A 15426-nucleotide genomic window follows, 5' to 3' on the forward strand; every position below is an offset into this window, starting at 1 on the left:
ATCATAACATGAGCATAACAACACAACAGCATGTGATGTCAGTGTACTAATCAATCATATGTGATCATGAAGGACATGCATTATTTTTTGGTGAGGGAGACTCCCCAAGACTCCCTTGAGGTGTTTGTTTTGAGTTATTTGGTTGTATATTTGCAGCAGACTAAAACTTTCATCCTAAAGTTTTTTTTTTTTTTGTCTTGCAAATGATGCAAGTGATGCAGATCAATTACAAGCCCATTTAATAAAAAGAAACCCGACTTGGAGCTCCCATTCAAGCTTTGCAACACAATCCATTGACTAAGGATGCCTTGGCAATGCCATGTGTGTTGTGGCTCGGGGTTGGTTCAAATTTGATACTCATATTAGAGGTCAAAACTATCTTACAACTAAGAATTTGTAACTACAACTACCATCCATCCATCCATCCAGTACAATCCAAAACATGTACAGGATATAATGTATCCTGCAACAGTTACATAATGAATTTCAAAACACAGAATACATCTTGTAACCACAGTAAGACTGTGTCAAATTAGACTTTCAGTAATTTAATGTAAAAAAACAAATATTTACTCAATTTACATGCCCCCTTTTTTACTTTGTGAATGTATGATGCAGCACCAGTGACAGCTTGTTTTTACAGAAGGTGTGGTACACAGATTTTACTAGAAAATGTCAACAGTTCCGTCTTGGTGGCTTGACTCCCAAACTGAACACACACACACATTTCATGCATCTGTAGGAATGTAAATACAGATGAATGAAATTGTAATGAGGGTGTGGCAGTTCTAACGAAACACTATTAACCTCTTTACATCTTTTATGAGATGACACAAAAGACTCCACTGAGGTGTATCCTGGAAATGAAAACGAGGTAAAATTGATACCCACCTAAGATCCTTTTTATCGTAATGTTTTTATGAATAGCCTTTTAGGAACTATGACTGATAACCATAACTGTAGCTTTATCTATTGCATCATTCCATCTTTTTGAAAACAACATTGGAGCATTATTCAGGTATGATGTGATTTAAAAAAAAAAAAAAAAAAAAAACAACCTTAGAAATTTAAGGTCAAATGCAGAACCAGTGTTGAATGTGTTGGTCAAGGCTAGCAAAATGTTTTATTTATCCTTTATTCAATATTGAGAAATTATTGAGGGAGAGCCCTAAATTACACCATACCATAAAAACATAATCAAGTTAACAAGAAAACAAACAAAATATCTGTGAGATGCCTGTGTTGTTTTTTCAAACAACCTGATATGTACCATAAGCAGTGATAAAAGGGGTAGAACAACGGCCTGAGCAACCATAAAACATAGTGCAGCCCAATGCAAAAGTACTTATCTGTATTATATTATCTGTATTACATATCTGTATATTATCTGTGAAGCTTGTAGCCTTCAGTATTTAGGAAACTATGCTAGAGACTGGAGCTGATTCAGCTCTGTGGTATTGAAAATTATGTGCTTTACAAAGGTAACATTTGCCTGTGACTGCATTATATTTGACAGGCATTTGTATAATGTTGTCCACCCCCTTGCAACATCCCATTAATCTACAGGATATTGTGCTCCTGTTTGACTGCAGCAGAATGAAGCGCGTCAAGAAGAGTGACTAATATCCACAATGGTTTCTGCTTTCAGATATTCTATCCTGAAACGACAGATGTGTACGATCGCAAAAACATGCCCAAGGTGGTATACTGCATACACGCACTGAGGTAAGAATAGAAGGATTCCAAAAACATAGTGATTTTTCACTTTACTCTCTTCATGCATTTCTCACATCTGACAGCATAATTGCACACTCATCCTGACAGTCTTTTGTTTGTGCAATGGCAGGGTTGCTTTTTTTCCCTAAAGGGTGCCACACCTGAATGCCCAGTGTCGCTTCACGGAAAGAAATAAAAAACAACAACTAGTGGACTAAACTGGTTTTTTTTCATAGATGACCTAAAAGCCAAGTGCTGGTATTTGGTAGTTAGACTTTGTCTGCTCATACTCTTTGTCACTGACAGGTTACTCACTTTCTAATTTGGATTCATGCACTTTCACTTAATGGTTACGGCAGACAGTGTCTAACGCCTCTGTTTGGCTTTGGCAGGTTTGAGGTTTGAGTGGTTATTAAACTTTCCACACAGCAGTGTATTCAAATTACATAAATTTAGGACAGCTCATATGTAGGATGACAAATGTCTGTGCTTGCTTACGCTAACATTTTTATTACTCTGTGGGGTTCATGCATGGCCTCTTTTTGTTCCCATTAACTTTAACCTCTACTGTATTCTGTCAAAAACAGAAATAGCACTTAGTAAGTGATATGAAACAGGAACTGGAAAATGTTATTTCTTCTTAGGTAAGGCACAGAGTGCTTCTTGTCAAACACAGACCTTTTTATGATTTGTCTTAAGTAGGTCAAGGCTGTATTATACAGCACCATGCATTTAGCTATAGACTGCTTTTGCTGCAATGTGGCATGTTTACATGCCTTCAGACCCTGAATTGTCTGTTTGCTCAAACACCTTTAATCATGGCCTCATTAGCAGCTCAATTACTTTGAATAGCTTCTTCGAGTTGGTTACTTTAGTTTGTTTTGAATACTCGAGATGGGAATAACCAGTCTCTGCTTCTATAAAAATCTATGCAGCATGTAATCAGGGGCTTTCTAGAGTAAATGTGGTGTTTTAAGTCTTGCCTCATAGTCTCCCCACAGAGGGTAAATTCTTTGTCATGGTTTCGGGTTCGTGAAAAATGTTGTAATACTTAAAAAAAAAAAAAGAAAAAAAAAAAAAAAAAGTTAGTGGTCTAACTGTAACGTGGGTGGCTGGAGAATTACAACTTCAGGCCGTTGCTTTATCAGTTGTGAAGAATTTGAATGAACTGAGGAGTCTGTTTTTATCTATCTGACCCGTCCAGTCAGCCAGAAGACAGATTTAGGGAGTGGTTATGTGAGCTGCTTGGATTGTTTTCTCTGCTGTAGTGTTTTGGTCAGATCCTGAGAGAATCCGTTTCCTTCCCTCCATGTGCACACACGTGCTCTTCCTTCCTGCGAGTCCAGCTCACGTCCCACAAGGACTCGGTAAATACTCTGGCTTCCCTGGGTTCAACACATGCAGACATGGCAGCAAAGCAGCGGATACTCCTTTACATCCAGTGTGCTGGAAAATCGAAAGGGGACACAATGTTAAGAGGAAAAGAATATAGCTTACAAGTAAATAAACGGTGGAGATGCAGTGCTTAATTTGTTGGCTGAAAGGAATAGTTAAAAAATGCAAATAAACAAGGAGGATCCACATGGAGAGAACTTTTTGCTCCAAGCTGATTCAGTCAGCTGCTTGTCAGTAACCCCTGTGGCTTTTAATCAGCCACCTTCATTAATCCAGTCAGCTGTTCCTGTGTTTGTATCTCAGACTGAATCAGCTGCCTGCAAGTTAAAACATTACCCTTTGTTTAAGTTTAGATAGTTGTCGAAAGCCCCCTGTGTCCCAAGGACAGAGTGCATTTCATGTTTACACACACTCTGTGGCTAAAGGGCAGAATAAGCAGCTACTACCACTGCTCCATTCAGAGCGGTGCTGATGCCAGACCTGCCTTAAATATCTATAATTCATTAGCACTTATCAGGTACCCTCGGGAAGATGAAAGTTTTATGAAGTTTCCAGCCACCTGCTTGCTGATTTCAGTGCTCATTGGTGGACTGAGCGGGCTAGCTGCTGTCAGATGCTGCTTGTTGTAACGTGAGCAGACACCACCCCCCTGTGGTGAATGTGTGACATAGGCGGGAAATTAAAGAAAAAAGTGTCCAAAATGATTTAAGCTCCTCAGTGCTTTGTTATTTTGTTTGTGTGTGTATAAATCTTAAAGTCTAAAACTGCTTTATTTCAGCTTGTACCTGTACAAACTGGGCATTGCACCACAGATCCAGGACCTGCTGGGGAAAGTGGCGTTCACAGGTAATACCAGTGGAAATCAGCTTACCAGTGTGTAAATGCACTCTTTAAAGTGGTGCTGCACATTCAAATGTGTTTTAGATCTGTAAAATTATATAAATGATGTAAGTGTACTGTCATGAAACATATTAATCCTGGTGTTAATGTTGACATTTCTTACCAAATGCATAAAAATCAGTATTTTATAGTTTGGAATATGCCCTCTACTGAACCGTACAAGATCAATGCTGACAGAGTTGAGTGGTTTGAACTTATCTATGTCATCAAAGATAAAAAGCCACCCCCTCCTCAGCCCCTCGCCTTCTTTTAATATTTCTCAAAACTTGCAGCAGTAGGTGGAGTTAGACTCAGACTTTGGGGTGCAGTTACACATTAAACAATGTAAGAAACAATAAAGTTAATAGTTGCTTTCAAAATAAAGGATAAATGTTGCCTTAGGGATTTTTTTAAATTCCTAGTGGATGTGTTCATTTAATGAGAAGCCTATTTGTGTCTGGGGGTAATTTTATTTACTTGTCTGTTGGGATTTAATTGAAAAACACAAAATAATGCTATCATGTGCTCTCAAGCATGTAACGTTTGTTGAGCAGTTGTATAAACATCTTGTCTGTAATTTCGATGAATTATCTTCAGTTTATCCAAATATCCCCTGCAGTCAGTCAAACAATTCTGAATGAGACACAAACTGCCAAGCTTCAAAGCTTTTGACATTGGATTGTCCTGAGTAAGCCTCAGGGTTTACTTACATCAGCTTTTCAATCACTTTGGAACGTTTTTTTTTTTTAAACTCTAATTGAACTTTTGTGAGGCTTTATACAGTGAGCATGGTGATAAAAATGTCTGATAGTTATACAGTGTGTCAGGAAAAAGTGCTTATACTGTTGTAAGAAAATGAACAAAATATTAAGAGTGGAGGACCATACAGTATTTTTTAGCCTTTAATGCTCTATAATGCCACAATTTCCTCTGCAATCTGTCTTTATCTGTCTTCTAGAGGAGGAGATCAGTCACATGAGGAGTGAACTCGAGAAGTATGGAATTCAAATGCCAGCTTTTAGTAAGATTGGAGGGATCCTGGCTAATGAGCTCTCAGTGGATGAAGCCGCCTGTAAGCCCTCTGACGTTCTAACTACATTTTGTGCTGTTTCCAAAAGTCCTTTTGGCTAACACTAAAATGTTCGCCCGCGCTCTGTTGTCCCCAGTGCACGCTGCCGTGATCGCCATCAACGAGGCGGTTGACCGAGGTCAGACGTCTGTGACAATGGGAGCCCTGAATAATCCGAACGCAATGCTGAGGAATATCCAGGAAGCTCTGGCCCAAGACTACCAGAACACACTGAGCCAGGCCAAGGCTCGTAAACAGGATCAGTCCTCAGGGAGGGTGAGAAGTTTAACAAACACTTCAGTGTCCTCGAATGATTCAGTGTAGGCTTGAGCTGTATCTACTTGGTATATGACAGTATTTGTGTAAAAAATAAATGTATAAAAAAGGAAGGCTGTGTGCAGTGTCACGTCTGAATTCAACCCGTGGTGGGAACAGGGTTGAAAAGCTGATGTTTAGCCTTCCGTGTCTGAAAAGTGGTGTCACAAAACTGAAATTACAAATCGAAAGAATATAAAACACTGAGATCAAATTTGAGTAATGCAAGTAATTTAAACTTGACCATTCTGAAATGATGTGCCTAGTACTGACAACTACAACAGTGAAGAGATATCCACACTGAGGTCTGAAAGGGGTTGCCTGCCCTGACTCAGTCCACTGGCCTTGCCAGCACATTCCAGCGGCTGCAGTGTCAGCTGTACTTCACCAAACACAAACCCTCCGCACCATGCGGCATCTCGCCTCCCATTCTCTTTACAAACACAAACAGGAGCCATCCGTTTCCACTTTAATGGCTCAAGTGTGATATATAAAATATGCAATTTAATCAGTATGAATAAAACAATCTGATTATTTTCATATGAAATATGCAATACGAAATGAATATCAAATATATACAGTTCATATTTAGTTTTCCTTTGTCTCCCTCATTTAGCGCTCCTCGATTGCTACTGAGGAAAGAGATGTTTATGAGGAGCTGCTGACTCACCAGGAGATCCAGGGCTGCATGGACCTTGTCAACAGTAAGGACTCCCGCATGACACATATATACTTCTTTTCCCCCAAATTCTGCCAAATGCATTCCTTTATGCACAGAAAAAACTCCTTGTCTACATGGATGCTTATGAAAACTGTGAAGTCTCACGTTAACTCACAAAAACATATCATCCCTGAATGACGTCTGTCTTTGTTATTCCTGTCTCCAGTCCAGGCAGCAGTAAGGCAGGTGAATCAGGCGGTGACGGCCCAGGATGAGACTGCTCTGTTGGCCGCACTCAGGCTCGAAGCTCTGGCACTGCTGGGCGTTCAGGAGTCAAACAGTTGCTGGTACCTGGAACATTTCACCACTTACTGCCAACATAAATCCAAGGTATACTAATTCGGAGCTCATTTGCTCAGTTGTGCACAATTCAGGACCTTGGGATCCAGAGAATATCTGTTTTTCTTTCCAAGAAGTTAGTTATTGTATGCCCCCTCAACAAACGCAAATAAATGAAATGATCTAAGTCAGGCTTGAAAGAAAAACAGAGCAGTACTTTGTCATCCTGAGAGCCATATTTGAAAATGAAATATAATATAATGTGTTGCTAACTTACAGGCCACAGTATTTATGAATTCGCTCATACTTAACTTATTTAAGTGGGTAATTGAAACAAATCACACACATCTGAAAGGCTTTCTAAATTCAGTTTTTATCTGGCAAGTAGACTGACTTCCTCTGTAAGTACTGCTGGGAGCACACAGCACTTAATTGGCCGAACAGATATAGTGTAGACACTGATGAAGAACTGTAGCTGTTGCTGTTGTGCTGCTTTCACTGCAGTTAAAACATTGTGTTTTCAAGAAAAACGCCCATCCACACCTTTTTTTAGAGAAAAACTAATCAGTACGTTGAGTTGGAATGGCCCCTACCAGGCACTTCATGGCCCTGCATTAACCATGTTAAATAATATAATAATCTCTCTCCTGTAGGATGGAGGGAAGGCTGTGCTGGTGGACAAAGAGGAGATTCAGAGAGTTGTCAGCTCTTGTAATGACTTTGCTGAGGCAGAGAAAAGAAGTAAGCACCTTTTCTTATTTTCCATAGATGTTTATTAACACATAATTATTGATCAGTTGAAAATCACATCTAGCAAGGTTTTCAAAGCCTACATGAAGACTCATTGCACGCTACAGTTCTTTATAAATCTTTTGATATGGGTTTTTCTAAAGGTGTTTCAGCCTGTGATTCTAAAGCATTTTAATACTGAAATGCCTTGCCTAAGGTTATCTGCATGACCTGACTATCTGGGATATTTACCTTCAGAACTCGAGGCAGTTGCAGCGATCAACACAGCCATTCGTCTTGGCAATGCAGCGGAGACGGTCGAAGAGCTGATGAACCCCGAAGCACAACTACCAATCGTCTACCAAACTGCTGCCAACCTCTATCAGGCTGAGCTTTTCAGTTTGCAGCTACAAGGGGGGCGGGTGAGACATCATGTTTGCAATTTTGCCTCTCTACTAATATAGATATGCTTACAGGTATAGGGAAGGTCACAGCTATACATAATGCTGGAGTTAAATGTCACTTCATGCTTGTGATTCAGACGTTTTTTGTGTATTAGTCTGGCTTGAGCCACGAGGAGCTGAGCGTAGCTGTGGAGATGCTGTCGGCTGTAGCTGTGCTGAATGAGGTGCTGGACACCAAAGACCCCCAGGCTGTGATCGAGCAGCTCACAGACTCTCCTCTGGGCTTCACCAACATGGACCAAGACAACCTCAACAGGTAAGAAGGCTGAGTTGTTCTGCAGCTAACCTTCGACCCGTAATCTCCCTGCTGTCTCGTCCTTTGATGGTGGTGGTGATTCTCTTCTCTTTTGTGATCACTGTTTTGTTGTTGCTGCAACTGTGGCGCTCACAAAGTTAGATTATGGCGGTTCAGACTGGATTTCAGAGCAACAACAGAATCGCATTAAAAAGTTAGAGGCGTTATGTCTTTATGTAGCTTATACAGTTGCAAGAATAGTGATGAGTGAATAGGGCCTAAGGGTTCACTTACTTGTTCCATCATCGCTATGAATGTTTAATGGATGTGTTCAATAAAAACATGAAATATTATAATTGTTTGTGTGGTTTTAGGTGAAGCACAGTGTGTTTGTCTATACTTGGGACTTAGATGCAGATCAGATCACATTTTATGACAAACTAATGCAGAAAACTAGGTAATTTCAAACGGTTCACATACTTTTTCTTGCAACTGTAGCTGCACTCCACTGTAGCTCTCTCTCCACTTTGTTGAACTTCTTCATGGACCTCTCCCTCAGGTATGCCGACACTCTCATCAAACTGCGAGGCGAGGCTCTTGCCAAGGGCCAAGAGTTCCTCACCTGGAATGATGTGCAAAAATGCATCGACACAGTCAACGTTCAGGTCCACGAGGAGCATGAACGTAAGAATCTCAGACTTCATGTTTTTTTTTTCTTTAAAGCCAGTGGTTTCAAACCTTAGAAATGTTTTATTTTAGATGTGGTCCCACAATTAAGTATTTTAAAAACAAAATGAAATACCTTAACAGAAGTTTCAAATGGTTCTTGTCTTTTTCTTTCAGGCATCATAGCTATCGCTGAGATCAATGAGGCGCTTAACTCAGGTGACCATCAGCAGACACTTGCAGCGCTGCTCCTCCCTACAGCCAAGTTGACGGGAGTGAACCCAGCCACAGCCAAACACTACCATGATGTCCTACAATATACCAAACAACTCCTCTGCCAGGTAATGTGCCTTTTTAAATTGAGTCAAAAGGCTAAATGAGCAGGATTTGCCTGTTCATAATCAAAACAATAAAGGTTGGCCTCTCCTCCGCGGCTCAACAGCACCTACAGCACCAACTCCGAAAACAGTTGTCTAAAATATGAATAAAACTAAATATAATAATGTGCTAATCCTTTGTGACATTTATTCAGTTTAAAAGACAGTATATCTTATGTTCAAACTGATTTACGATTAATAATAATTAATAAACTGTGTTTTAGAAAATTCCTACTCATTACGGCTTTTAATTTATTAGAGAGAACTCCAATTAGAGTTATTGGATTTGCACAGCAGCTTCTTATCCCTGACATGGCTTAGTTTTACATTACTGCATCATTATAAATCTGAATAGCTTCATTTTGATTGAGATTTTCTGTACATATTATACATGTAATTACAACTTGAAGGGTAAGAGTAAATGTTTGTATAATTAACGGGTTTTGGTATTTAACTCTGACTTGTAACACGGCAAAGAGGAAAGATTATTGCTGTAATCATGGCTTGATGACTGGCTCATACAGGATTCACAGTCTTAATGTTCCCTTCATGATCCTTACTTTCCCTGAATTGATTTCACAGAGCCTGGTGTTGTTTTTCACAGAGACTGCAGTATCACATGTTAAATTCACATTGTCCAGTTTTGCAGTCTTTGTTTCTGGACTTGTGCTTCCCTGCTGGTTCCCAACAATGGTCCAGAAAGGAAAAGCTTTTTCTGTGCACACACATCCAGTCTCACGTCATAACAGTCTGCCTCTGAGATATCTTGGGGAGGGAGATGAACTGTAGTTCTGAGGCTGCCATCTTGGAAATGAGCATACACAGGAAGGGATCCAGACAACTGTGGAAACAGCAGAGACACACCGCTACTCTGTAGTATCCGTACAGTCTGTCGTCCCCCAAGGAAAACAGACGGATGTAGTGGGCGATGTGCAGGATGCCGCTAGGCAAGAAACACACAGCAAAGATGATGAAAACTATCGTGCTGACTCTGATAAACGGTTTCCAGTCACAACGGGATTGTCCCAGGTGGTACACCACTGACACATGTGCATAGATACAAATTAGGAAGGGCAACAGGAAGCCCAGACAAATCAGCATCAGTCTGTATGGGACAAGAGGAGAATGGGTTTTTTCTTCTACAGGAAGAACATCATGGCAGGTGGTGACTCCCAGCTGGGCCACCTGGTAGGTCTGCCTGACCAGGAGCTCAGGCACGATAGCTGCCCCGAATAAGAACCAGACAGCCAAGCAGGTCCACACCGCCAGTGAAGTCTTAGCCAGCCTTCTGTACAGAAACGGTCTGACCACAGCCAGGTAGCGCTTCAGACTGATGCATGCTATAGTTTGAGCCGAACTGTAAACATTGCCATAAAACAGAGCTGTGATAAGCCTGCAGGACATTTCCCCAAATATCCAGTCATTCCCGTTGAAGTGGTAGTGAACCCGCAGCGCCAGGGAGAGCAGCAGCAGCAGGTCGGACAGGGCCAGGTTCAGGTAAAGGACGACTATGGAGAAGGACTTTGCTCTGAGTCTGAGGAAGGCCAGAATGTAGGCGTTAGAGGGGATACCCACCAGCATGGCCACGATATATGCTGAGGGTATGACCCTGGTGCTGAGGACCCCTGAGGTGAAGGCTGTCACTGGGTCCGCCAAGTTCACCTCCAGCTCTGGGTTTGGCAGCCGGATTGTATGGTTAAATTTGCTCAGACTCCCTTTGAAGGTTTTCGGGGCTGCAGGTGGAATATCTGTTTTGTTCCTGGTGCTTTGTCCTGTAAATGTGTAAAAAATAAATAATTATATAATAAGTATTTAAGAAACTACAACAGTATTAGTAAATTACACTGTCTGTTATTGTCTGAAGACTTTCTAGTTATATCGCTTTTTATTTTTAGAAGAAACATTTCTATCATAACATGATACATTATTGAATATCTTTATTGCAATTAGAGCTGCAACTGGCAAAAAAATAACTGCAGTGTATTTTGAAAGTCAACTAATGTAAAAGTAATTTTTTATGCAAAAATGGTAAAAATGCTCTTAGCTTCTTAATATTTTTTGCTTACCTGGTTTCACAACATATTAAACTGAATATCATTGGATTTTGGACGGAAAAAACAAGACATTTAAAGACAAATGAATGGACATTTCTAGCTATTTTCTGACAGTTGAAATCATGGAAATGTTGTAAGTTGCAGCCCTAATTTTATTGTTTTTAATTTTGTTTGTTTGTTTTAATAGCTGTACTAAAATATTTAAATCTATTTTTTGTAACTTTAATTTGTGTACTAAAAAACTTCTAAATTTAAATATATAATTCAGGACCCTGGCTTAAATAAATAATACATTTATGCTTTTGGTAAAGTCCTCTAGTGTTTTAATAAACTTACCGTCATGCTGAATGGTCTGCACTGCCATCAGACAGAGGAGTAGTCCTGGCACAAGGTCGGCCATATCACTCTGCAGTCTTTGTCCTGGAGTTTTTAAGGGGTTTCTTGTCTTCACCGGTCTTGTTGTTGCTTCTCTTCAGTAAATGCAACAGTTCTCCATCGGTGAAATTTGCTGTTTTGCATCTCTGCAGCCCAACAGTAGTGTGTTCTTAAGCCTAGCTTCCCGTCAGTGTACGACTGTATATGGGGCGCTTGTCTGTTTGTACGGTTGAGTGAGCAGGTTTCCTGTCCAGGCTTGAAAACTGAAATTCCCTTCTGGCTACGTCAGTAACTGCCCACTGACTCACTGAGGTGGGAGGACACTGTTTATGGTTTATCAACAGCTGTGATCCATAAACAAAGTCCACTGATTACTTTCACAATAGGCTGTTTTCTTTCTATTGTGGTTTAGGTTATTGTTATTGTGTTTTGGTAATAAAGGTGATTTTGGCCTTAGGGATCATTTGAGAGTTATGGTAATGTTGGTAAGCCTGGTGATGGAATTGAGGACTGTATTAGATTTTTTGGGCATATTGTAAGCCTAATACTAATGTGTATTTATTATGTTAACTGAATAATGTGTTTAAGATGGTGCCCAATGATTAATTTCAGTGAAAGTTACCCAATATATACATGGCAAAAAAACTTTTCTTTTTATTTATTTTGTACCAGTTTAAGAAATTAAGTCACAGACAAAAGCATGTTTTTTTCCATCACATAACTGCAGCAGCATGTCTCACTTTGCCACGATCTCAATACATGATGAGAAATCATTGGTCCGTGCAGATATAAACAAAAACGCTGCTTTTAGTGTGCGCAGTATGTTTTTAATGGCTACTTCCTTCCTGTTAGCCCTGTGGTCAGGGATACACCCCGGTCCCCACCAGAGTTTTCTAAAATTAGCCTGAGAACAAATGAAGAAGTCAGACTGAATAAACATTTGTGGTTGTTGTGATGTTTTATCGTCCGGGTCAGTTTTTTAGTACAAAGTGATGACTGAGTGGGGGCGAGGATATGTTTGTTGCATAATTATTGTCAACAACTCACATTTTTTCCTTTTCCTTAGATCTTACCTCTGGACACAGGGGAAATGGTACTACTATCTATTATTTGCTGTTGCTCTAATAGCACAGGCTTGAGTAGTGTTGCTGTGAAGTGCTGCTGCTGTAGAGCAAAAATCTCCACAACCCTAACTTGATGAATTTGCATAATGCACTATAACTACAAGAATTTCTCACCTTGGATATTGAATGTTTTGACTAAAATTGCTTCAAAAAATCTATCATTTGATATCAAGTTAGTATTGTGCAGCGCTGCGTGAACAAAGCCTTGTGTGTCTGAGGTGCAGTTTGGTCTCCACCATCTAAAAAGAAGAGAGGTGACGTTGTGCTTTTAACCTGATTGTAGAGCTCTGGAGACGAGTCTGCAGTACTGTGGCTGGACCAAATCCAAGAGGCCATACACACAGCCAACCAGGATGAAGAGGAGGCTCTCACATGTATGTACCCCGAGTTTAAATTTACTCTTCCATATCTTTCCTACTTCAACAATAGTTAATTCAGCTGCGGTTAATTCTTCTCTAATGATGGGTACATTGAGTGCTGGATTCTGATGGTTCATTATTTTCGGATCACAACACAACTCTGACAAACTAGGCTCATTAATGTTCTAAATGAATACTCACACAGTAGCTTGTTTCAGCTGGGTTTCATGCAAACAGCACCTCCTACTTATTTAATGTATTGCATGGTTGATGGTGCCAATGCAAAGTTTTTATTTAAGTGGAAACACTTGAATACGGTAAAAATTCTAGCTAATAGATGAAAAACTGTCGGTGTTGCATAAGTTGTGTTGTATGTGTGAGTTGTTATTATGTATGCCAGCGCCAAAGATACATTTCTATTTCATGCAAATTTAACGGACAATAAAGTAGCCTTAATCAGAATTTTGTCATTATTATGGGCCCTATATTGGTGTTTGATATCTTTTTTACATTACATGTCATTTAGCAGACGCTTTTGTCCAAAGCGACTTACAATAAGTCTTTTAATCACCACATTGCTTGTTGTGAATTATTCCTGACTCACTAACAAGGTTGACTTGTTACTCTGCTATTTTTATATTTGATTCAACGACTCAACACTTCTTTGGTCCAATCTTGTTTACGTTGCTAGTGGCTGGAGCGGTCGCGGATATCAACAGGACGGTGGCCGAGGGGGACTCTCAGAACACGCTGCAGGCTTTGCAAGTTCCCAGTGCAGGACTGAGAGCGGTGCTCCCTGAATGTGCTGACACTTACCAGGCTGAACTGGCGCAGAGACAAACAAACAGTGCTACTGAAGGTAATGTGACTTACTTTACAAGTAGTACAAGAATGAAAGCTCAGTGTTTAAGGAGCTGATGCCTACACTGTGAGAAGCTACTGGATCTTCAGATTTGGGTTTTAATATGACACTCACCGTGTTTAAAGTGACTCTGTTTGCTTTCCTCCAGGCAGCACTGATGGTTTGTGGGTAAAACATTGCATCAAGGACAAATATGATTACTATTATAACCTGGAGACTGGACAGGGCACCTGGGAGGAACCTGAAGGATTTGAACACAATGCCGTACACCTCAGTAAAGAGGACATCCAGGTACCCGCTGCTGCGCTGCATAGTTCCACTGCTCCATTATGTAATCTTGTGTTAACATACTTACTGTTCATCTGAAGGTTAGATGATCTCTTCTTGGTTAAACAATGGATTCACTATTGTACTGACATAATATTCACACTCTAGAAGTTTTTTTTTTTTAAATCCTGAAAAACTTCAAAACATGCTTTTTCCCCCCCCAAGAGCGTTGTCAGCTGTTTGACTGCAGAGTATAACCGGGAACAGTTATGGATGGCCAATGAGTCCTTAGTGACTCAGCTGCAGGCGAGGGTCAGAGGTTACCTGGTCAGGAAAAAGCATTCCCAGAGAATGGAGTATCTACGCCAGCAAGAACCACACGTCGTCAAATTGCAGGTCGTGTACGGCTATACTTTGAACTGTGAATACTAGTGATTTATGTAAGAAATCGATCAACTACACTGACCGCTAATGTAGCAGTAATAATTCAATAGAGATGGCCATACAAAAAGATTAATATTTTCTTTATTAATCCAAAATAAATTCTTGTTCCAGATTGTCCATAAATTACGATGAATAAAAATAAGATAATAAGGATAAACATGATAGAACTATTCCTTATTCACTTAATATTTATTCATCAGTCATTGCCTAATAGAATAACAAAAAAGTAACATTGCACATGATATTGGAACCGTATGATTATTGTATATTTCTATGTTTGCATCACTTTTGAAGGAAACTCCAAACCAGAGAAACATTTATTTAGAGCAGCAGCAACACATTATTAGAATTATTGACTATTCAAGTTCAATATATGCTGTTGTATCACTTGTAAACTTGTAAACGTAAATATACATTTTTGATGATGCTTTTACCTCTTCTTGCAGGCCTGCTGGAAAGGTTACAAACAGAGAAAATTGTACAAAGACAGGATGAATTTGCTTCAGAAGAATGTTCATTCCGTTGTCAAGGTAAATTATTTTCCTTTTATAATATGAATCTATTTAAGCATACTTTGAATGACGAGACAACAATTAAGCGATGCAATTTTTTCTTGTAAATAAGAGCTTCATGACCAGTCTCAGGAAATCATCGGCCAATAACTGAAATAACCATCCTAGCTGGGATTTGAGAATATCTATTAAATACATTTTCATGTACCTAACAATATTAACATGGCTGCTGTGTTTTTAGCTCCAGTCTCTGGTGAAAATGTGGAAAGCCAAGCGTAAATACAATCAGAGGTTGCAGTTTTTCAAAGAGCACGTGAGTAACACTTTCGTCAATCCTTTGGGTTTGTGTCGTTGGTCCCATGTCGTATAAGACTCACTCTTATTTGTGTGTTTAGGAAAAAGAAATTGTGAAAATCCAGGCTTTCCTAAAGGCCAACAAAGCCAGAGATGACTACAGGACCCTAAGTAAGTCGAAAAAACATTTGACTGTCCTGCAGCTCAGGTTATAGTCTGGGATTTGGCATATGTGCATATTTCAGATTTGGTTTATGTTTGTGTTTTCCTGCTTTTAAACAATGCATCAT

At 39.8% G+C, this 15426-nt stretch overlaps 2 protein-coding genes across 3 annotated transcripts in view; one reads left to right on the forward strand and one right to left on the reverse strand.

The window, feature by feature from the left end:
* Positions 1-15426, forward strand: part of iqgap2 (IQ motif containing GTPase activating protein 2) — a 39127-nt gene that overhangs the window by 11571 nt on the left and 12130 nt on the right. Inside the window, exons 5-23 of one of the 2 annotated variants that reach the window (XM_059336559.1) lie at positions 1649-1725; positions 3890-3957; positions 4949-5062; positions 5157-5335; positions 5991-6078; positions 6262-6425; positions 7028-7115; positions 7362-7525; positions 7663-7823; positions 8362-8486; positions 8646-8809; positions 12341-12367; positions 12682-12772; positions 13449-13616; positions 13768-13910; positions 14112-14282; positions 14777-14860; positions 15084-15155; positions 15238-15307. In XM_059336559.1, the coding sequence (XP_059192542.1) occupies positions 1649-1725; positions 3890-3957; positions 4949-5062; positions 5157-5335; positions 5991-6078; positions 6262-6425; positions 7028-7115; positions 7362-7525; positions 7663-7823; positions 8362-8486; positions 8646-8809; positions 12341-12367; positions 12682-12772; positions 13449-13616; positions 13768-13910; positions 14112-14282; positions 14777-14860; positions 15084-15155; positions 15238-15307 (2218 nt within the window). The remainder of the gene's footprint in view (positions 1-1648; positions 1726-3889; positions 3958-4948; positions 5063-5156; positions 5336-5990; positions 6079-6261; positions 6426-7027; positions 7116-7361; positions 7526-7662; positions 7824-8361; positions 8487-8645; positions 8810-12340; positions 12368-12681; positions 12773-13448; positions 13617-13767; positions 13911-14111; positions 14283-14776; positions 14861-15083; positions 15156-15237; positions 15308-15426) is intronic. The other variant, XM_059336560.1, reaches the window with a different exon arrangement.
* Positions 8503-11555, reverse strand: f2rl2 (coagulation factor II (thrombin) receptor-like 2). The gene is made up of 2 exons (XM_059336566.1): positions 11236-11555; positions 8503-10617 (listed from the first exon to the last, which is right to left on the reverse strand). The coding sequence occupies exons 1-2, from the start codon at positions 11297-11299 to the stop codon at positions 9581-9583; spliced, it is 1101 nt and encodes a 366-aa protein (XP_059192549.1). The 5' UTR covers positions 11300-11555; the 3' UTR covers positions 8503-9580.

The sequence above is a fragment of the Centropristis striata genome, chromosome 7 (genome assembly GCF_030273125.1).
Source record: "Centropristis striata isolate RG_2023a ecotype Rhode Island chromosome 7, C.striata_1.0, whole genome shotgun sequence".
Taxonomy (NCBI): Eukaryota; Metazoa; Chordata; class Actinopteri; order Perciformes; family Serranidae; genus Centropristis; species Centropristis striata.